This window comes from Balaenoptera physalus (assembly GCF_965194825.1).
Source record: "Balaenoptera physalus genome assembly, chromosome: X".
NCBI classification, from domain to species: domain Eukaryota; kingdom Metazoa; phylum Chordata; class Mammalia; order Artiodactyla; family Balaenopteridae; genus Balaenoptera; species Balaenoptera physalus.
The window spans coordinates 49,757,344-49,780,722 of NC_138903.1; the positions used below are offsets into that span (position 1 = coordinate 49,757,344).

At 38.6% G+C, this 23,379-nt stretch overlaps 1 protein-coding gene across 14 annotated transcripts in view; it reads left to right on the plus strand.

Annotated features, from left to right (window-relative positions):
• RRAGB (Ras related GTP binding B) overlaps positions 1-23,157 on the plus strand; it is a 68,990-nt gene extending 45,833 nt beyond the window's left edge. For 8 of the 14 annotated variants that reach the window (XM_082444971.1, XM_082444977.1, XM_082444978.1 and 5 more), the window contains 8 exons: positions 9,009-9,231; positions 11,689-11,784; positions 13,952-14,074; positions 14,411-14,489; positions 19,058-19,137; positions 20,447-20,538; positions 21,602-21,717; positions 22,625-23,157. In XM_082444971.1, the coding sequence (XP_082301097.1) occupies positions 9,009-9,231; positions 11,689-11,784; positions 13,952-14,074; positions 14,411-14,489; positions 19,058-19,137; positions 20,447-20,538; positions 21,602-21,717; positions 22,625-22,722 (907 nt within the window). In that variant the 3' untranslated portion in view covers positions 22,723-23,157. Of the gene's footprint in view, positions 1-9,008; positions 9,232-11,688; positions 11,785-13,951; positions 14,075-14,410; positions 14,490-19,057; positions 19,138-20,446; positions 20,539-21,601; positions 21,718-22,624 lie in introns of those variants that run through there. The other 6 variants (XM_082444982.1, XM_082444973.1, XM_082444972.1 and 3 more) reach the window with 3 other exon arrangements.
• The last annotated feature ends 222 nt before the right edge of the window (positions 23,158-23,379 follow it).

A 23,379-nucleotide genomic window follows, 5' to 3' on the forward strand; every position in this document is an offset into this window, starting at 1 on the left:
TATATGTCCATGACACTCTCTCACCCTGTCATATCTCACCCCTCCCCCTCCCCATATCCTCAAGTCCATTCTCTAGTAGGTCTGTGTCTTTATTCCCATCTTGCCACTAGGTTCTTCATGGCCTTTTTTTTTCCTTAGATTCCATATATATGCGTTAGCATACTGTATTTGTTTTTCTCTTTCTGACTTACTTCACTCTGAATGACAGACTCTAACTCCATCCACCTCATTACAAATACCTCCATTTCATTTCTTTTTATGGCTGAGTAATATTCCATTGTATATATGTGCCACATATTCTTTATCCATTCATCCGATGATGGACACTTAGGTTGCTTCTATGTCCTGGCTATTGTAAATAGAGCTGCAATGAACATTTTGGTACATGATTCTTTTTGAACTATGGTTTTCTCAGAGTATATGCCCAGTAGTGGGATTGCTGGGTCGTATGGTAGTTCTATTTGTAGTTTTTTAAGGAACCTCCATACTGTTCTCCATAGTGGCTGTATCAATTTACATTCCCACCAACAGTGCAAGAGGGTTCCCTTTTCTCCACACCCTCTCCAGCATTTATTGTTTCTAGATTTTTTGATGATGGCCATTCTGATCGGTGTGAGATGATATCTCATTGTAGTTTTCATTTGCATTTCTCTAATGATTAATGATGTTGAGCATTCTTTCAAGTGTCTGTTGGCAATCAGTATATCTTCTTTGGAGAAATGTCTATTTAGGTCTTCTGCCCATTTTTGGATTGGGTTGTTTGTTTTTTTGTTATTGAGCTGCATGAGCTGCTTGTAAATCTTGGAGATTAATCCTTTGTCAGTTGCTTCATTTGCAAATATTTTCTCCCATTCTGATGGTTGTCTTCTGGTCTTGTTTATGGTTTCCTTTGCTGTGCAAAAGCTTTTAAGTTTCATTAGGTCCCATTTGTTTATTTGTGTTTTTATTTCCATTTCTCTAGGAGCTGGGTCAAAAAGAATATTGCTGTGATTTATGTCATAGAGTGTTCTGCCTATGTTTTCCTCTAAGAGTTTGATAGTGTCTGGCCTTACACTTAGGTCTTTAATCCATTTTGAGTTTATTTTTGTGCATGGTGTCAGGGAGTGTTCTAATTTCATACTTTTACATGTATCTGTCCAATTTTCCCAGCACCACTTATTGAAGAGGCTGTCTTTTCTCCACTGTATATGCTTGCCTCCTTTATCAAAGATAAGGCGACCATATGTGCGTGGGTTTATCTCTGGGCTTTCTATCCTGTTCCATTGATCTATATTTCTGTTTTTGTGCCAGTACCAAACTGTCTTGATTACTGTAGCTTTGTAATATAGTCTGAAGTCAGGGAGCCTGATTGCCCCAGCTCCATTTTTCGTTCTCAAGATTGCTTTGGCTATTCGGGGTCTTTTGTGTTTCCATCCAAATTGTGAAGTTTTTTGTTCTAGTTCTGTGAAAAATGCCAGTGGTAGTTTGATAGGGATTGCATTGAATCTGTAGATTGCTTTGGGTAGTAGAGTCATTTTCACAATGTTGATTCTTCCAATCCAAGAACATGATATATCTCTCCATCTATTTGTATCATCTTTAATTTCTTTCATCAGTGTCTTATAATTTTCTGCATACAGGTCTTTTGTCTCCTTAGGTAGGTTTATTCCTAGATATTTCATTCTTTTTGTTGCAATGGTAAACGGGAGTGTTTTCTTAATTTCACTTTCAGATTTTTCGTCATTAGTGTATAGAAATGCAAGAGATTTCTGTGCATTAATTTTGTATCCTGCTACTTTACCAAATTCATTGATTACCTCTAGTAGTTTTCTGGTAACATCTTTAGGATTCTCTATGTATAGTATCATGTCATCTGCAAACAGTGACAGCTTTACTTCTTCTTTTCCGATTTGGATTCCTTTTATTTCTTTGTCTTCTCTGATTGCTGTGGCTAACACTTCCAAAACTATGTTGAATAATAGTGGTGAGATTGGGCAACCTTGTCTTGTTCCTGATCTTAGTGGAAATGGTTTCAGTTTGTCACCATTGAGGACAATGTTGGCTGTGGGTTTGTCCTATATGGCCTTTATTATGTTGAGGAAAGTTCCCTCTATGCCTACTTTCTGCAGGGCCTTTATCATAAATGGGTGTTGAATTTTTTTGAAAGCTTTCTCTGTATCTATTGATATGATCATATGGTTTTTCTCCTTCAATTTGTTAATATGGTGTATCATGTTGATTGATTTGTGTATATTGAGGAATCCTTGCATTCCTGGGATAAATCCCACTTGATCATGGTGTATGATCCTTTTAATGTGCTGTTGGATTCTGTTTGCTAGTATGTTGTTGAGGATTTTTGCATCTATGTTCATCAGTGATATTGGCCTGTAGTTTTCTTTCTTTGTGACATCTTTGTCTGGTTTTGGTATCAGGGTGATGGTGGCCTCGTAGAATGAGTTTGGGAGTGTTCCTCCCTCTGCAATATTTTGCAAGAGTTTGAGAAGGATAGGTGTTAGTTCTTCTCTAGATGTTTGATAGAATTCACCTGTGAAGCCATCTGGTCCTGGGCTTTTTTTTGTTGGAAGATTTTTAATCACAGTTTCAATTTCAGTGCTTGGAATTGGTCTGTTCATATTTTCTATTTCTTCCTGGTTTAGTCTCGGCAGGGTGTGCATTTCTAAGAATCTGTCCATTTCTTCCAGGTTGTCCATTTTATTGGCATAGAGTTGCTTGTAGTAATCTCTCATGATCTTTTGTATTTCTGCAGCATCAGTGGTTATTTCTCCTTTTTCATTTCTAATTCTATTGATTTGAGTCTTCTCCCTTTTTCTCTTGATGAGTCTGGCTAATGGTTTATCAATTTTGTTTATCTTCTCAAAGAACCAGCTTTTAGTTTCATTGATTTTTGCTATTGTTTCCTTCATTTCTTTTTCATTTATTTCTGATCTGATATTTATGATTTCTTTCCTTCTGCTAGCTTTGGGGTTTCTTTGTTCTTCTTTCTCTAATTGCTTCAGGTGCAAGGTTAGGTTGTTTATTCGAGATATTTCCTGTTTCTTGAGGTAGGCTTGTATTGCTATAAACTTCCCTCTTAGCACTGCTTTTGCTGCGTCCCATAGGTTTTGGGTCGTCGTGTCTCCATTGTCATTTGTTTCTACGTATTTTTTGATTTCCCCTTTGATTTCTTCAGTGATCACTTCGTTATTAAGTAGTGTATTGTGTAGCCTCCATGTGTTTGTATTTTTTACAGATCTTTTCCTGTAATTGATATCTAGTCTCATAGCGTTGTGGTCGGAAAAGATACTTGATACGATTTCAATTTTCTTAAATTTACCAAGGCTTGATTTGTGACCCAAGATATGATCTATCCTGGAGAATGTTCCATGAGCACTTGAGAAAAATGTGTATTCTGTTGTTTTTGGGTGGAATGTCCTATAAATATCAATTAAGTCCATCTTGTTTAATGTATCATTTAAAGCTTGTGTTTCCTTATTTATTTTCATTTTGGATGATCTGTCCATTGGTGAAAGTGGGGTATTAAAGTCCCCTACTATGATTGTGTTGCTGTCGATTTCCCCTTTTATGGCTGTTAGTATTTGCCTTATGTATTGAGGTGCTCCTATGTTGGGTGCATAAATATTTACAATTGTTATACCTTCCTCTTGGATCGATCCCTCGATCATTATATAGTTTCCTTCTTTGTCTTTTGTAATAATCTTTATTTTAAAGTCTATTTTCTCTGATATGAGAATTGCTACTCCAGCTTTCTTTTGATTTCCATTTGCATGGAATGTCTTTTTCCATCCCCTCACTTTCAGTCTGTATGTGTCTCTAGGTCTGAAGTGGGTCTCTTGTAGACAGCATATATATGGGTCTTGTTTTTGTATCCATTCAGCCAGTCTGTGTCTTTTGGTGGGAGCATTTAATCCATTTACATTTAAGGTAATTATCGATATGTATGTTCCTATTCCCATTTTCTTAAATGTTGTGGGTTTGTTATTGTAGGTGTTTTCCTTCTGTTGTGTTTCTTGCCTACAGAAGTTCCTTTAGCATTTGTTGTAAAGCTGGTTTGGTGGTGCTGAACTCTCTCAGCTTTTGCTTGTCTGTAAGTGTTTTAATTTCTCCATCAAATCTGAATGTGATCCTTGCTGGGTAGATTAGTCTTGGTTGTAGGTTTTTCTCCTTCATCACTTTAACTATATCCTGCCACTGCCTTCTGGCTTGCAGGGTTTCTGCTGAAAGATCAGCTGTTAACCTTATGGGGATTCCCTTATGTGTTATTTGTTGTTTTTCCCTTGCTGCTTTTAATATGTTTTCTTTATATTTAATTTTTGACAGTTTGATTTATATGTGTCTTGGCGTGTTTCTCCTTGGATGTATCCTGTATGGGACTCTCTGCGCTTCCAGGACTTGATTAACTATTTCCTTTCCCATATTAGGGAAGTTTTCAACTATAATCTCGTGAAATATTTCCTCAGTCCCTTTCTTTTTCTCTTCTTCTTCTGGGACCCCTATAATTCAAATGTTGGTGCGTTTAATGTTGTTCCAGAGGTCTCTGAGACTGTCCTCAGTTCTTTTCATTCTTTTTTCTTTATCCTGCTCTGCAGTAGTTATTTCCACCATTTTATCTTCCAGGTCACTTATCCTTTCTTCTGCCTCAGTTATTCTGCTATTGATCCCGTCTAGAGTATTTTTAATTTCATTTCTTGTGTTTTTCATCATTGCTTGGTTCCTCTTTAGTTCTTCTAAGTCCTTGTTAAATGTTTCTTGCATTTTGTCTATTCTATTTCCAAGATTTTGGATCATCCTTACTATCATTATTCTGAATTCTTTTTCAGGTAGACTACCTATTTCCTCTTCATTGGTTAGGTCTGGTGTGTTTTGACCCTGCTCCTTCACCTGCTGTGTGTTTTTCTGTCCTGTCATTTTGCTTATCTTACTGTGTTTGGGGTCTCCTTTTCACAGGCTGCAGGTTCGTAGTTCCCGTTGTTTTTGGTATGTGTCACCAGTGGCTAAGGTTGGTTCAGTGGGTTGTGTAGGCTTCCTGGTGGAGGGAAGTAGTGCCTGTGTTCTGGTGGATGAGGCTGTATCTTGTCTTTCTGGTGGGCAGGCCCACGTCTGGTGGTGTATTTTGGGGTGTCTGTGGCCTTATTATGATTTTAGGCAGCCTCTCTGCTAATGGATGGGGCTGTGTTCCTGTCTTGCTAGTTGTTTGGCATAGGGTGTCCAGCACTGTAGCTTGCTGGTCGTTGAGTGAAGCTGGGTCTTGATGTTGAGATGGAGATCTCTGAGAGATTTTCACCGTTTGGTATTACGTGGAGCTGGGAGGTCTCTTGTGGACCAGTGTCCTGAAGTTGGCTCTCCCACCTCAGAGGCACAGCCCTGATGCCTGGCTGGAGCACCAAGAGCCTTTCATCCACACAGCTCAGAGTAAAAGGGAGAAAAAATAGAAAGAAAGAAAGAAAGAAAGAGGCTATAATATAGTGAAGTAAAATAAAGCTATTATAAAGCAAAGCTATACAGACAGATTCTCACCCAGAAGCATATACATATACACTCACAAAAAAAGGAAAAGGGGAAAAATTATTATATCCTGCTCCCAAAGTCCACCTCCTGAATTTGGGATGATTCGTTGTCTATTCAGGTATTCAACAGATGCAGGCACATCAAGTTGTTTGTGGAGTTTTAATCCGCTGCTTCTGAGACTGCTGGGAGAGATTTCCCTTTCTCTTCTTTGTTCGCACAGCTCCCCGGGTTCAGCTTTGGATTTGGACCCGCCTCTGCGTGTAGGTCGCCTGAGGGCGTCTGTTCTCCCGCTCAGACAGAACGGGGTTAAAGGAGCAGCTACTTCGGGGTCTCTGGCTCACTCAGGCCGAGGGGAGGGAGGGGTACGGAGGAGGCGGTGCAAGCCTGCAGCGGCAGAGGCCGGCGTGACGTTGCACTAGCCTGAGGCGCGCCGTGTGTTCTCCCGGGGAAGTTATCCCCGGATCACGGGACCCTGGCAGTGGCCGGCTGCACCGGCTCCCGGGAGGTTCGGTGTGGAGAGTGACCTGTGCTCACACACAGGCTTTTTGGTGGCAGCAGCAGCAGCCTTAGCGTCTCATGCCCGTCTCTGGGGCCCGCACTGATCGCCGCGGCTCGCACCCATCTCTGGAGTTCCTTTAGGCGGTGCTCTGAATCCCCTCTCCTTGCGCGCCGCGAAACAAAGAGGCAAGAAAAAGTCTCTTGCCTCTTCTGCAGCTGCAGACTTTTTCCCTGGACTCCCTCCCGGCTAGCTGTGGTGCGCTAAACCCTTCAGGCTGTGTTCACGCCGCCAACCCCAGTCCTCTCCCTGCTATCCAACCGAAGCTGAGCCTCAGCTCCCAGCCCCGCCCACCCCGGCGGCTGAGCAGACAAGCCTCTCGGGCTGATGAGTGCTACTCGGCGCTGAGCCTCTGTGCGGGAATCTCTCCGTTTTTTCCTCTGCGCCCCTGTTGTTGTGTGATCTGCACTGATAGCCGCGGCTCGCGCCAGTCTCTGGAGCTCGTTTAGGCGGCGCTCTGAATCCCCTCTCCTCGCGCACCAGGAAACAAAGAGGGAAGAAAAAGTCTCTTGCCTCTTCGGCAGCTGCAGACTTTTTCCCGGACTCCCTCCCGGCTAGCTGTGGTGCACTAACCCCTTCAGGCTGTATTCAAGCCGCCAACCCCAGTCCTCTCCCTGCGATCCGACTGAAGCCCGAGCCTCACCTCCCAGCCCCGCCCGCCCCGGCGGGTGAGCAGAGAAGCCTCTTGGGCTGGTGAGTGCTGCTCGTTGCCGTACCTCTGTGCGGGAGTCTCTCCGCTTTGCCCTCCGCACCCCTGTGGCTGTGCTCTCCTCCGTGGCTCCGAAGCTTCCCCCCTCTGCCACCCGCAGTCTCCGCCCATGAAGGGGCTTTCTAGTGCGTGGAAAGCTTTCCTCCTTCACGGCTCCCTCCCACTGGTGCAGGTCCCGTCCCTATTCTTTTGTCTCTGTTATTTCTTTTTTCTTTTGCCCTACCCAAGTACATGGGGAGTTTCTTGCCTTTTGGGAGGTCTGACGTTTTCTGCCAGCGTTCAGTGGGTGTTCTGTAGGAGAAGTTCCACGTGTAGATGTATTTCTAATGTATCTGTGGGAAGGAAGGTGATCTCCGCATCTTACTCTTCCGCCATCTTCTCTACCTCACCCCTTAATGCATTCTTTATCTCATTTATTGAGTTTTTCAGCTCCAGAATTTTAGTTCTTTTTTTTTAGTTTCAACGTTTTTGGTAAAGCATTCCTGTTTATTAATTTTATTCCTGAGCTAATTGATGTGCCTTTCTGAGTTTTCATGTAGCTTGTTGAATTTCTTCATGACAGCTATTTTAAATTCTCTATCAGATCATATTATTCTGTGACTTTGGTTTCTGGAGAATTGTCATTTTCTTTTTGTGGTGCGGTGTTACTGTGCTTCTTCATGGTACTTCCTTCTGCCAGAGCATGTGAAGTGAGACAAGTTAGAAATTAGGGGTCTTTTCTTTTTTCATAGGTGGCACTATAGCACAAGTTTTTGGTTTCTCTTACCTGAGCTGCCTCTGTCAGAGCTGTGCCCCCTGTCCCAACTCTCATTATCACTTCTGGTGTTTTCAGGATCATTGGCACCTTGCTTCTGCCTATGTCACTGGCAGAAGCTGCCTGGTTCACCTGGATGGTGGGTTCTTCCCTAGCTTCCAGGATCCTCTGAGTCTCAGGCTCTGCCACCGTGGGGGAAGGGGTGGGGGGAGCCAGGGTCATACCAGTGCCTCTTCCTTATCTGGTTTTCTAAGTTTCTCAGGCGCTGCCACTGCTGGTGGGAGAGCAGAGGGGCTGGAGGCTTGGGCACCTCAGTGGCTGGAGGGACAGGGCTGCAGGCCCCATTCCCACTGCTGTACAGTTAGATGTGGCCATGGGTGCCACTGCAGCCAGGAGGCTGGTGTTGTGTGTGCTGTCTGCTCTGCTGCTACCAGGTTCTCTGGGGCTTCAGGCTTAGCTGCCACGGCCAGAGGGCCAGGATTATAGGCACTACCTCTACTGTTCCTTCAGTTCTGCCTCCTCTATCTGTTCCAGTCCATCCACCTTTAGATGTACAGGTGTGTGGAATTCTCTAGCATCCTGGTGTGTTGGACAAAAGTACCTTTGTTGAGTTGTAAATGTTTTACTGGTTGTAGATTGAAGGGGAGAGACAGAGGTAGCTTTTCATTCCATCATGTTGTTGATGCCACTCCTTGATTTTTTTGTTCAGGATAGAACACTACTGTATTCTTCTAGCCAGCTGGCAATTGAGAATTTCTTGGGAAGCTGCACACAGCCTAAGGAGCAAAGAGCAACATTCTGCTAAAAAGTTAACTTGGAGCCATTTTCATATAGTTTAGAGTGTTTGACTAGTTATTCATTCAGTAAATATTCATTGAGCAAGTACTCTGTGGCAAGCTCTGTGCTAAAAGCTGGGAAACAGTGTCAAACTGTAACAGACATGGTCCTTACCTTCATGGAGCTTGCCGTCTAGGGGATTGAATGCCATTAATTAAAAACTCACACAAATATGTATAATATCACACTTGTGGTGAGTGTTAAAAATAAAACCAATGTGTTAGTATAATTGCCTATGGTGACTAGATTTGCCCAAGTCAGTGAGGTCAGGGATAGTTTCTTTGAGGAAGTATGGATTGAACTGAAATCCAGTGGAACAAGTAGGAGTTAATTAGGTATAAAAGTAAGGGGATAGCATGTGAGACAGAGTGAAAAGCATGTGTAAAGGCCCCTCGGCGGATAGACCATGGGCCACTAGAACTGAGGGAAGGTCAAAGTATATTTGGAACACAAGGAGGGGAGCAAAAGGTGGCACAAGATGTGGCTTAAGAAGTAAGAAAGTGAGGCCATCCTAATTTGCTATCATTTTCCCTTTAATTTGAAGCTTTAGGATTATCTTTCACACTGATTAAGCCAACAAAAATAGATCGTAAATAGGAGTGATTAAGTGATGACTTGCTTATTACCTAGATTTTTTTCCCTACTAGACAGGACACCTTCATGGAAAATTATTTCACCAGCCAACGAGACAACATCTTCCGTAATGTGGAGGTTCTGATTTATGTCTTTGATGTGGAAAGCCGCGAACTGGAAAAGGACATGCACTATTACCAGTCGTGCCTGGAGGCCATTCTGCAGAATTCTCCAGATGCCAAAATCTTTTGCTTGGTGCATAAAATGGATCTGGTACAGGAGGATCAACGAGACCTGGTAAGAAATAGAAGGGGTGGTGCACCAAATAATTGACATCCTTTGTAGACTTCTTCTGTAGAGATATAGGTAAACTTGTACCATTCTTTTTTAGGAAAAAAAAATCTCAGCATAAGCTTTCAAAATAAAGTTGACATTTGTTTTTAAAAACACTTATAAACAAATGTTCCATGGTAAGGGAAATATAATGTTCATTTAGCAAATAATTTTCAAATTTAGGAAAGGATCCTGGCCAGGTGATATCACTAAGCAGCTTTATGTATTTTAAAAATATATTTGCTACCACTGTTTTACTGTCCTTCAGAGCAGGCAGTTATTGTCAAGGCTAGAAGACCCACCAGGGGTGAGATAAAGAAAGGTCATAGCTGTCACTAGGTTGACCTAGGAAACTGGTATGCACCAATTCAAATGCCAACTATACTGTGTTAGGCACAATGCCAAGGCCCTCATAATTGCACTGATATGGTATATTTATCTTCTTTTCTAGCATGGGAGTTAGTACACATAAATTTAAACCAGAAAAGACACAGTAGAAAGGGCAAACTCCTAGCTAGCTATGAGACCCCAGGACTGGCAAGTCACAAATATAGTCTAGCGTTAGTTTGCTCCATATAAAATAAGAGGATTGGATTTTAAAGTCTAAGCTGAAAGAGAAGATCCTCTGTTTCCAAGGGTAAAGTTGAGGAAAGCAGTTTTAGAATATGCTGGTGATGTAGAAGAACACAGTTCCTCTTTGGGTTGGAACCTAGGAGTCTAAGGATCCCCTTTAACTTAAGAATTTTTTGGTAATAGCTGTGGTCAGGAATACTTTTTTTTTTCCATAATTAGTTACAGGATTGGCTTCAGTGTTCCAGTATTTGAGTATGTTTTGGTGTTTCTAGATTAGCTTACAGGCTTTCAGAAACCACTTGACAGGTTTCCGTATTTGACTCTGAAAAGGACTTTTGAGTATTCTTTTTAATTCCTTCTCCCTCTCACTAAGTATCAATTCTGTTTTAATTCAGCAGAAAATTCTGTATGTAGCTTGATCTTGAGATTGTGAGGGGTTTGTTATTATTACTGTTCTTTGTTTTGTTTCCCTGGCCCAATTTGCAACAGAAAAACCTAGAGCATTCCAATAAATGACCTCCTTATGGATTTTTTAATTACTTGTAATTTTTAGTGATCAACATATTGTTTTCTAAATGCTTATGTAAATATCCCCAAAGATACATTCATGTTCTTTGTGGGATTTTAAGCTTAATTAAGAAAAGTATACTCTGTTTCATAAAAGATTCAGACTTGGAGGTTTTGAAATAAAATGGCTAGGCTGCTTCCCTGAATATCAGTTTCAAGCAAGATAGGTGTTTCCCTCTATGTGTGTGTATTAGTCAGGGTTCCTCAGAGAAACAGAACCAATAAGAAGTGTGTGTGTGTGTGTGTGTGTGTATGTGTGTGTAGAGAGAGAGAGAGAGTGAGAATAAGAGAGAGACTGATTAATTTTAAGGAATTGACTCATATGATTGTGGAGGCTAGCAAGTCCGAAATCTGCAGGGCAGACTGATAGGCTGGAGACCCTTGTTGCAGCTTGAGTCAGAAGGCAGTCTGGAAGGCAGAATTCCCTCTTCCTGGGGAATGGCAGTCTTTTTCTCTTAAGGCCTTCAACTGGTTATATAAAGCTTACCCATATTATGGAAGGGGATCTGCTTTACTAAAAGTCCACTGATTTAAATATTAATCTCATCTAAAAAATACCTTCATAGCAACATCTAAATTGGTGTTTAACCAAATGTCTGGGTATTGTGGCCTAACCTAGTTGTTGCATAAAATTATCCATCACAGTGTGAACAGTGCACTCACTATAAGCCCACCCAGTCCTGGAAAATATCTGTGTATGTGTTTATATTTGTATAAATAGATATTTTCCCATGTATATATGGGCATATATATAGATAGGTAGATACATAGCCAAGAAGAATAGATATTTGTGTGTAAGGGGTTGTTATATCTATGTAGCCAAATAAATACAGTCCATACAGAAATAATATATAAGTGTATGCATGTGTGTATGAGAGAAAGATATCTACAAAAGTTGAAGTATTTTGATTTATAAAATCTTGATATTGGTATGGATATCTTAAAAATGACCCAGATTGGATTATTTGGAATGTTAGATATATTTTATTAAGATTCCTCTGTATGGTAAATTTTATTTTCCAGCATAGTGTTCTCAGTGAGTACTCAGAACAAGCAGCACAGTCCTGAAGAATTCTAGTAGCCGTTGCACTTTGTAGACCTGACCTGAAATCATTTCTGCCATCCTAGTCTGTAAAGTAACGTACACATTTAAAAATTCCTCTGAGGAAAAACGAAATGCCCCTGTTTAAAATATGCTAAAATATTACACCTCAGATTTTGCAGTGAGAGAGGAGAGCTGTTAGTTATATGCTAATCTGTATGTTGGTCTATTTACTTCAGATTTTTAAAGAGCGAGAAGAAGATCTGAGGCGTTTGTCTCGCCCATTGGAATGTTCTTGCTTCCGAACATCTATCTGGGATGAAACTCTCTATAAGGTGTGTATGTTTCCCTGAGTTCTCTCATTTAAAGAGCATGAAAAAAAAGCTAGAAGGGTATTATCAAAACTAAAAGATTTTAAACTCTTTCATAGCCATCTAGATGTGTTGAACTAAAAGAAGAAATAATCTACATAAATTGTGTGAAAAATACCCAATTTAACCTTAAGAAATTTTGCTTTTGATCTTAGATTGGGTCGACATACCTACCAGATCACACTGAATTAACCCAGTTTGGTCCTGATTAATTTGATACAGATCTTCATGACAGTAGAGGTTTCACTGGCCATCATCCATTTTGACCTGTTGTGGTCTCAATGCTGATTGGAGTTGTATCTAATATTCAGGTACCTCTACAGGATATAAGCTAGTCTGCCTAAGTTTGGATGACAATAGAAGAACAATATTTAGGGGAGAGATTGGAGAAGGGAATCTTAGAATGGGATATGTTATTTCTAGAGTATGATAGCTTCAACTTTCATGCCAAATTAGAGACTAGCATTCTTTCAACCAGAGAGATTGTTCCCATTGGTGGAATGGATGCCACACTGCTTGTAGTAGTTGTAGAGGTTACAAACAATAGCTGTGTTATGGATGAAGCTGAAATTACCTTATTGGCACATAGGCTCCTTATCCTGCTTCCTCCCTTTCTCCCACTGATTTAGTGATTTGAAAGACTGGCTCCTTTTGGGTCCTCCTGTGGTCAGACTGCTTCTGGTATCCATTGACAAGTCTGGGTAGGAAAGCATCCTTCTCTGTGACTCGTAGCTACAGCCTCAGTATCAACTCCATCTGACAAGTATCTACAACCAAAAGCACAGAAACCTGATTTGCCAAGGAGAAAAACAATTGGACTTTAAACATAGCCACTGATTTATTTTTTTAACTAATTCATTTTTTTCCCCAATATGTTGACCCAGCCTCGCTCTAATAACAGATCATTTTGAGATACCTATCTAGGAAATACTGTTCTAGATTAATTTGGGCCGAATTTCTCTCAAAGCCTTATTCCCATAGAACAGGTAACCGTGAATAAGGATGGACATGACGCACTGATAAGAACCAACTGCGGTGTGAAGGATGGCAATACATAACACGACCAAAGACAATTGGCTAATCACAACACTGCTGTGAGTGACAATGTCTCTGCTGTGGTTAGCTTTGGTGCCTTCTCCAAGGTAAATTCAGCAGTGACATTAACACCGACCTGGGAACTTGGAACCTGAACCCCCATGCCTAAGTAATAAAACTAATTGGAACAGAGACATGGCTCTACTCTCTCTTACATCAATGTTGCATAGAGCTGACATAAATTTTTATATTAAGTTTTATTCTACAAGCACTCATTGCAATATGCTGGATGCTGTTGGACACACAGATGACTAAGACCAGGTTCCTGCCCTCTAGTAGGGGAGAGAAGAACATTGTACACCTTACCAGACAAATTGGAGCAAAATTGAAAGAAATATTATAATGAAAATTCAAATAAAAGAGCCTTAAGAGAATAGAGGGAGGGTGTGGTTAATTTCAACTCCTTATTTTAGTCATACTCCTCTGGATGAAGTCAGTTTTAGGCAAACACGCAGTGGACTATTTTTAATTCAATTGGATCAATAATTTATACAGCTGACAATAAGCCTTTTGGAATGATAATGCCACTAATTTCTCTTGTAATTTCTATTGTATGTTATCCCATTGAGGGGAGGGGCCATTTTTCTACGTGGCTCTGATATTTTCATAAAATTGATTCTTAGATGTATGTTAAATATAGCATTATTAGGTTCTGATCTTTAGAGCAATCTACACTATTGGACTTAATATCTGTTTGAATGGCTGTATTAGAAGTTCTTTAGCCCAGTATATCAGAGTTTTCAACTTCCCTAAGGCAATGTGATGGAATTAAATATTTGTTTATTTTTAATTATCAATGGAAAGAAGTATTTTACAGAAGTGTTTGAAACTTTCAAAAATCCAACCGAAGGATAAAAATCAAATATCTTCATTTTCTCACTTTGTTTGTGTTATATCATACTTCTTGCCAGAATTTGTTTGGGACTCAATTATCACCATATTTTGCTGTCTGTATGTTATAGTATACTTACTCATTTGCAAAGATCTGGGACTGGCTACCTGTTAGTAATATTACACTGTGCTTCTGTTCTGTTAGGCTTGGTCCAGCATTGTTTATCAGCTGATTCCCAATGTTCAGCAGCTGGAAATGAACCTAAGGAATTTTGCTGAAATTATTGAGGCTGATGAAGTGCTTCTATTTGAGAGAGCCACTTTTCTGGTGAGAACTTTCTGCTCTGCAGATGTACTTCACACTCACCTTCTTCTATTCAGCAACGGAGAATATGTTGCCACTTTCAGGAAGAACCTTTTTCCCTCTTGTCATTACTTCACCATGCATAGCCTTATTTATAAAGTAGTATTGTCAGCAAGTAACTTGAAAGAAGTTCTTTGGTGTGTGGATCTTTAGTAATTAGTAAAACTTAGCTGTTTGCAGGTAAGCCTTACTATAGAGTTTAGATTATTTTTGTGAATAATTGTTCATTTGTGTTAAAGAATTCCTATTTCCTATTGACTTTTATTATGAAATGATGGGTATTTTTCTTTGAGTTTAAAGCTTTTAACATGGAAGAGATGTAATGGTCAACTCAGTGACGTAGCTAAGAGTTCAGATGGGGAGGTGAAAGGGCAAAGAGGTATGTTGGTATTTTTATTTTTCTTATAAATTCGGCTTAACAATGATATTAGCACTTACTGTGTACTTGGCCATGAGGGGGTATGCAAAACCCAATATTATATTTATAAGTAAAATTTTTAAATAACTAATAAAAATTGACTTGAGATGTCACAAAGCACTGCTTAAGTAATTGCTGATCAGCTTAATAAATATAGCTCTAAGAGCAGCTCACAGTAAATAATTGGTTTCTGAGCTCTACCAGTGCTTGGTGATTTTAGACACATTTCTTGCTTTTTTGGTTTTTACATAGACACGTATCCTTTTTCAAATTCTTTTCTCATTTAGGTTATTACAGAATATTGAGCAGAGTTCCCCATGCCGTACAGTAGGTCCCCGTTGGCCATCTATTCTAAATATAGAAGTGTGTACATCTCAATCCCAAACTCCCAATCTATCCCTACCCCCACCCTTCACCCCTGGCAACCACAAGTTCCTTCTCTAAGTCTGTGAGTCTGTTTCTGTCTTGTAAACAAGTCCATTTGTATCATTTCTCTTGGATTCCACATATAAGCAATATCATATGATATTTGTCTTTCTCTGTCTGACTTACTTCACTTAGTATGATAATCTCCAGGTCCATCCATGTTTCTGCAAATGGCATTATTTCATTCTTTTTAATGGCTGAGTAATATTCCATTGTATATATGTACCACATTTTCTTTATCCATTCATCTGTTGATGGACATTTAGGTTGCTTCCATGTCTTGGCTATTGTAAACAGGGCTGAAATGAACATTGGGGTGCATGTATCCTTTCAAACCATGTTTTTCTCCGGATATATGCCCAGGAGTGGGATTCCTGGATCATATGGTAGCTCTAATTTTAGTTTTTTAAGGCACCTCCATACTGTTCTCCACGGTGGCTGTACCAATTTACATTCCCACCAACAGTGCAAGAGGGTTCCCTTTTCTCCACATCCTCTCCAGCATTTATTGTTTGTAGACTTTTTGATGATGGCCATTCTGACTGGTGTGAGGTGGTACCTCACTGTAGTTTTGATTTGCATTTCTATAATAATTACTGATGTTGGGCATCTTTTCATATGCCTCCTGGCCATCTGTATGTCTTCTTTGGATAAATGTCTATTTAGGTCTTCTGCCCATTTTTTTATTGGGTTGTTTGTTTTTTTTCATACTGAGCCACATGAGTTGTTTGTAAATTTTGGAGATTAATCCCTTGTCTGCTACATCATTTGCAAATATTTTCTCCAATTTTATGGGTTGTCTTTGCGCTTTCTTTATGGTTTTCTTTGCTGTGCAAAAGCTTTTGAGTTTAATTAAGTCCCATTTGTTTTTTGTTTTTTAATTTCCATTACTCTAGATGTGGATTGAAAAAGATCTTGCTGCAATTTATGTCAGAGTGTTCTGCCTATGTTTTCCTCTAAGAGTTTTAGAGTATCCAGTCTTACATTTAGGTCTTTAATCCATTTTGAGTTTATTTTTGTGTATGGTATTAAAGAATGTTCTAATTTCATTTTTCTTACATGTAGCTGTCCAGTTTTCCCAGCAGTATTTATGGAAGAGACTGTCTTTTCTCCATCATATAGTCTTGCCTTCATTGTCATAGGTTAATTGACCATGGTGCGTGGGTTTATTTCTGGGCTTTCTATCCTATTCCATTGATCTATATTTCTGTTTTTGTGCCAGTTCCATACTGTCTTGATGACTTTAGCTTTGTAGTATAGTCTGAAGTCAGGGAGCCTGATTCCTCCAGCTCTGTTTTTCTTTCTCAAGATTGCCTTGGCTATTTGGAGTCTTTTGTGTCTCCATACAAATTTTAAGATTTTTTGTTCTAGTTCTGTGAAAAATGCCCTTGGTAATTTGATAGGGATTGCATTGAATATGTAGATTGTCTTGGGTAGTATAGTCATTTTGACAATATTGATTCTTCTAATCCAAGAACATGGTATGTCTTTCCATCTGTTTCTGTCATCTTTGATTTCATTCATCAGTATCTTATAATTTTTTGAAGTACAGGTCTTTTGCCTCCTTAGGTAGGTTTATTTCTAGGTATTTTATTCTCTCTGCTGCACTGGTAAATGGGATTGTTTCTTTAATTTCTCTTTCTGATCTTTCATTGTTAGTGTATAGAAATGCAAGAGATTTCTGTGTATTAATTTTGTATCCTACAACTTTACCAAATTCATTGAGCTCTAGTAGTTTTCTAGTAGCATCTTTAGGATTTTCTATGTATAGTATCATGTCATCTGCAGACAGAGACTGTTTTACTTCTTTTCCAATTTGGATTCCTTTTATTTCTTTTTCTTTTCTGACTGCCATGGCTAGGACTTCCAAAACTGTGTTCGGTAAAAGTGGCGAGAGTGGACATCCTTGTCTTGTTCCTGATCTTAGAGGAGATGCTTTCAGCTTTTCACCATTGAGTATGATGTTAGGTGTAGGTTTGTCATATATGGCCTTTATTATGTTGAGGTAAGTTTTCTCTGTGCCCACTTTCTGGATAGCTTTTATCATACATGGGTGTTGAATTTTGTTAAGAGCTTTTTCTGCATCTCTTGAGATGATCATATGGTTTCTATTCTTCAGTTTGTTGCTGTGGTGTATCACACCGATTGATTTGGGGATATTGAAAAGTCCTTTCATCCCTGGGATAAATCCCACTTGATCATTGGGTCTGATCCTTTTAATGTATTGTTGGATTCGGTTTGCTAGTGTTTTGTTGAGGACTGTTTTTGCATCTATGTTCACCAGTGACATTGGCCTGTAATTTTCTTTTTTGGTGGTATCTTTGTCTGGTTTTGGTTATCAGGGTGATGGTGACCTCATAGAATGAGTTTGCAAGTGTTCCTTCCTCTGCAATTTTTTGGAATAGTTTCAGAAGGATAGGTGTTAACTCATCTCTAAATGTTTGATAGAATTCACGTGTGAAGCCATCAGGTCCTGGACTTTGGTTTGTTGGGAGTTTTTAATCCCAGTTTCAATTTCATTCTTGTAATTGATCTGTTCATATTTTCTGTTTCTTCCTGGTTCAGTCTTGGGAGATTGTACCTTTCTAAGAATTTGTCCGTTTCTTCTAGGTTGTCTATTTTATTGGCATAGAGTTGCTTGTAGTAATCTCTCATGATCCTTTGTATTTCTGTGGTGTCTGTTGTAGCTTCTCCTTTTTCATTCCTAATTGTATTGATTTGAGTCCTCTCCCTTTTTTCCTTGATGAGTCTGTCTAAAGGTTTATCCATTTTGTTTATCTTTTCTAAGGACCAGCTTTTAGTTTCATTCATCCTTTCTATTGTTTTCTTTCTCTCTATTTCATTTATTTCTGCTCTGATCTTTATGGTTTCTTTCCCTCTATTAACTTTGTGTTTTGTTTGTTCTTCTTTCTCTAGTTTCTTTAGGTGTAAGGTTAGGTTGTTTATTTGAGATTTTTATTGTTTCCTGAGGCAAGATTGTGTTGCTATAAATTTCCCTCCTAGAACTGCTTTTGGGGTGTCACATAGGTTTTGGATCCTCATGCTTTCATTTTCATTTGTCTCTATATACTTTTTAATTTCTTTGATTTCTTCAGTGATCCATTGGTTATTAAGTAGCATATTGTTTAGCCTCCATGTGTTTGTGTATTTTACAGCTTTTTCCTTGTAGTTGATTTCTAATCTCATAGCGTAGTGTTTGGGAAAGATGCTTGATATGATTTCAGTTTTCTTAAATTTACCAAGGCTTGCTATGTGGCCCAGCATGTGATCAATTCTGGAGAATGTTCCATGTGTACTTGAGAAGAATGTGTATTCTGCTGCTTTTGGATGGAATGCTCTAAATATCAATTAAGTCCATCTAGTCTAATGTGTCATTTAAGGCCTGTGTTTCCTTATTGATTTTCTGTCTGAATGATCTTTCCATTGATGAACATGGGGTGTTAAAGTCCCCCACTATGATTGTGTTACTGTCGACTTTTCTTTCTATGGCTGTTAGTATTTGCCTTATATATTGTGGTGCTCCTATGTTGAGTTCATATATATTTACAATTGTTATGTCTTCTTCTTGGACTGATCCCTTGATTATTATGTAGTGTCCTTCTTTGTCTCTTGTAACATTCTTTATTTTAAACTCTGTTTTGTCTAATATGAGTATTGCTACTCTAGCTTTCTTTTGATTGCTGTTTGCATGGAATGCATTTTTCCATCCTCTTACTTTCAGTCTGCATGTGTCCCTAGATCTGAAGTGGGTCTCTTGTAGACAGCATATATATGGTAGACATATATCTTAATCTCTCTGAGTTTGGTTCCCCTTTTATAAAATGGAGATAATAATATCTATATCATAGGTTTATTGTGTGGATTAATATGGGACAAGGTAACATTAAGCACTAGCACAAAGTTTAGCATACAGTTGGCAAACTGTTAAACGTTGATTTCTTTTGCTATTGCAGCCAACAGAGGGCAGAGAACGCAAAGTGAAATTTTTTCTCCTTCCTTTGTGGAAACATTATTTTTAACGGTAGCATATTTGGGAGTCATCCTTCCTGCTAACTGGTATAGCTGAGGCAAGGAGTCCTAACTAGAGTGTCTTTCTGCCTCAGCCCATAGGCAGGGATCACTTCCTTGGAAGTTCACTACCCTGAGCCCTGTCTTTCCTGCTAGTGGTAATAGCAACAAGCAGGTGAGCTCTTCTGTCTATCTTGAGACACGTGGCATGGTAGAATCCTGCTTCAGCAGTATTCTCCTGCCACATCTACCACACATGATCATAGAGGTTAACCTAATATAAACTCTGTTTTTCACTGGCAGTAACAAGTAGCTTTTGCTTTCTCTTGAGGACTAAGTTTAGGTGTGATTGACCATTTTCACTATAGCTCTTGAAGTCAAGCAACAGGAACCTATTCCACCGTTGGTCTAGGAATTATGTTTTGAAAATTTCACATGGTTTCAGGGAATTGCCCTGTGAATTTTCTTCTGGCAAATGAGTCAGTTTTGCTTCCTACTAGAAAGTTTACATCAGCCTATGGGAAATACTTGTGTGGTTTTATTAATCTGAAAGTGTTAGGGGAAGTATTTTCAGCTGGCATTGGTGTCCATCATGAATAGGTTCATTTATAAATAGTAAATCCTCAGAGGTTAGAATCGTTCAGTTAAGATTTTTAAATATGATACCAAAAACCACTTGGTTATAGCCTTCATTAAAATTAAATACATTAAGTACACCTCAACAACAGCTAAGAGGGACTTCCCTGGTGGTTCAGTGGTAAAGAATCCACCTTCCAGTGCAGGGGATGCAGGTTCAGTCCCTGGTCAGGGAACTAAGATCCCACATGCCGCGGGACAACTAAGCCTGTGCACCACAACTACTGAGCTTGCACACCTCAACTAGAGAGCCCGCATGCTGCAAACTACAGAGCCCACACACCCTGGAGCCCACGTGCCACAAATAGAGAGAAGCCTGAGTGCTGCAACGAAGAGCCTGCACGCCACAGCCAAAAGATCCCACATGCCTCAACGAAGATCCTGTGTGCCTGCAATTAAGACTCAGTGCAACCAAAATAAATAAATAAATAAATAAATAAATAAATAAATAAAATACTAAAAAAAGAACAGCTAAGAATTTTTATTTATTTTTCCTTTTTGATTTGTACTTTTTTTGAATCAAAGACATCCTATTGAAATAAGATGAATATTTAATGATTAAAGTAAGTGAGAAAGGACAGCAATGAACCAAAATAGATAATACAATACTTAAATGATCTAATAAAATTATAACCAAACAATACTGGATGGGTCATCCTTAGGGATGTTGAAATTATGCAGATGTTGACAGGATATGGGACAGAGGAATAGAGGCAGTAAAGCCAGGTGCCAAGTCTACCCTGAAAATCAGGGTGACCAAGAGACTGACAAATGTATTGCCTTGAGGAGTAGTAGAGGGTGATATGACAACACTGCATGGATTTAAAGGGCATTGCTCTTTTTCGTAGGTGATTTCTCACTACCAATGTAAAGAACAGCGTGATGTCCACAGATTTGAGAAAATCAGCAACATTATTAAGCAATTTAAGCTGAGCTGCAGGTAAGAGATCTTATGTGATGTATTTATCTCTGGAACAAATTGTCATTTTTTGAGAGGTTCAAATAACTATAGTAGACTGCACTTCTATATTCAGCATACTTTATATTAAAAATAAAGCTAAACTCTAAGGGAGCCTACAGTTGACTGAAGTGAAAGACATCTTTAATGCAAAGTCAACTGATGCAGAAGAAGCATATGAAAAATATCTAAGCAGAGTACCCCTTCAAGATGTTTGATACTATTTGGGAAAAAATAAACAGAAAATGTCCAAGAGAGTTTTGAAAAACAAGAAAGGAGAATTTACCCTACCAAATACCAAGATTTACTATAAAACTACAGTAATTAAAATAGTGAGGTACTGATTCAAGAATGGTACAAAGTAGAGAGTCTAGAAATGTCTGATCATATTGTCTCAGCTTTGTTTAAATACAATTTGAATCTTAGCATTGTGAATATAGGAAGAAGGAATGGCTGAACATCATAATCTAGTAAAGATTTAATAATCATATCCTGGTAAAACTTTGATGCCCAGTGCCCAGACAATAGAATAAGTGTAAGTTTTTCCCTTTTATGCCGTAGCACACTTTGAGACTTTCTAGCATGTTTATTCTAACATTTTTAAGAAGAAATAGCAAATGGCATATAAGTATCATTACCCTTTTTGTTTTCAAAGAAATGGGATCATTTCTAGAATTTCAGCATAACTAACATTCAAAAGATACAGTTATTAATCTCAATGATAGGGAAATTTCAACTGAATAAACTTCTTAAATATTAGAGAAATCTTTGGTAACATGATTTTAAATATGAATCTAGGTCTAAGCCCACTTTTCATTTCACAGTCACTATCAATTCCTAATCCACTTTCTAAGTCACTTTCCAGCACGTGTTAAATTTGTCATTAGAGTTTCCTTGGAAAACAAAGCGGGATTAGTGATTAACTGTCTTAATGCGGTGGTGGATTGAGATATAATGCTATGAAAATGTTTAACATGAAAGATAAGAATATCTTATGTTGCTATTATTTTACGTTCTTTACTCACTTTTCTCCTTTCTCCTATAGCAAGCTGGCTGCCTCTTTCCAGAGCATGGAAGTCAGGAACTCTAACTTTGCTGCTTTCATTGACATCTTTACATCCAACACTTATGTGATGGTCGTGATGTCTGATCCATCCATTCGTAAGTTTAAACTTAGCTGACATAGGTTCAAAGCCACATATTCTTTAAACTAATTTCCCTAGAGGTAGTATATTGTTAAAGATACTGAAAAGCTATTTTGTAGTGCATAACACTGTGAATGTACTTAATGCCACTGACCTGTACATTTAAAAATAGTTAAAATGGTAAATTTCATTTTATGTGCATTTTACCACAATGAAAAAAAAATTTTTTAGTACTAGTGGTAAATACTTTTTATTTAATAGACTTATATTTTGAAACTTAAAGATAATTTAGACTCTAGGGTATTATATCTTCTTCATGGGAACTTTAAAAATTACTTATGTATAGTTACTATATCTAAGGATTTTAAAGAAAAAGAACCCAAATGTATGACTTAGCTCCATGTGGGGTAGATTTTTAAAAGACTAGTCAGTCTAAGCTCTGAACTATTAAATGTTGAACAATTTTATATGTCATTGTATATTCCTAAGTACCATACCCCCATATTTCTGTTATGGGCATAAAGAGAGATATTTAGTGCTTCCATGCCATAATAGCCATATCCATGACAACCATTGAAATAAAGGTTCTAGCAATATTTCCAGGATGCTCCCAGAAGTTTAAATTATCTCTTGTTATCTATCTTAGGTTAATATTAGAATACAACATAAGACAATGTTTTTTTTTTACTATTAGCCCCAAACCAAAAGAGTTTGAAAATTTATTTTGAAAATACTATGTTTAGAATATAAACAAATCTTTTATTTATTCAGAAAAATTAAACTCTGGTTAACTTGGGACTTATGTTCTCTCTGACATACATTGAGGGATTTGGCTCTCTTTTGTTTATTTGTTTTTACTAGTCAATTATTCCTTTGGCTGCTTGTACTTAGTCTGTTGGTTATCTTCCCTACCACACCCTCAGCTTCTGCAGCTACTCTGATCAATATCCGCAATGCCAGGAAACACTTTGAAAAGCTGGAAAGAGTGGATGGACCAAAGCAGTGTCTTCTCATGCGCTAAAACATTGCCAAATGCTGTTTCAGAAAAAAATTGGAATACTGTTTCTTAATCTTAATGTTGTATTAGTATATATAGGCTCTGAAATGTTGTGATGCTTATCACTTCTGTATTTCTTCCCTACTCCCCAGTCTTAACGTTTAACCTTGAATGCTGTTTACTCAAATAGCCAGTGAGGAGTTAGAAGATGAGCTGTTTATGAAGTTGGTGTGACATATAAAGTAGGTGATATATAAGTGTTCTGATAACAACGTTCTAATAGTGCAAGTGTTGTGTTAACCTGGTTCCAGTTGTTGTGTATGCCAAAGCCTTTCCCAACGTCATCTTGTATTCCTTACCAGAGAGTAACCTATACGTTTGGAATATTACTGTTTTCTCAGCATGCATTAAAACTATTCCTTAACTACAATTGTAAATAAACTTTTGCTGTTAGGGATTTCAGTGTCTGTTTTTCTTTTCCTTGTTTCTTCAACTTTTCCCTAAGAAAGAGCAAATGAATTTCAGTTATCCTAGGGGAAGGGGACCTGCTGTTTGGGAAATAGTACAAAATAAAGTTGGATAGGAAGGATGAGCCAAATGATAGCCTTAAAGCTAGGCAGAAGAGTTTTGGTACAATGTGATAGGAAATGACAAAGGAATTTTGAAAGAAAGTTAACCTAT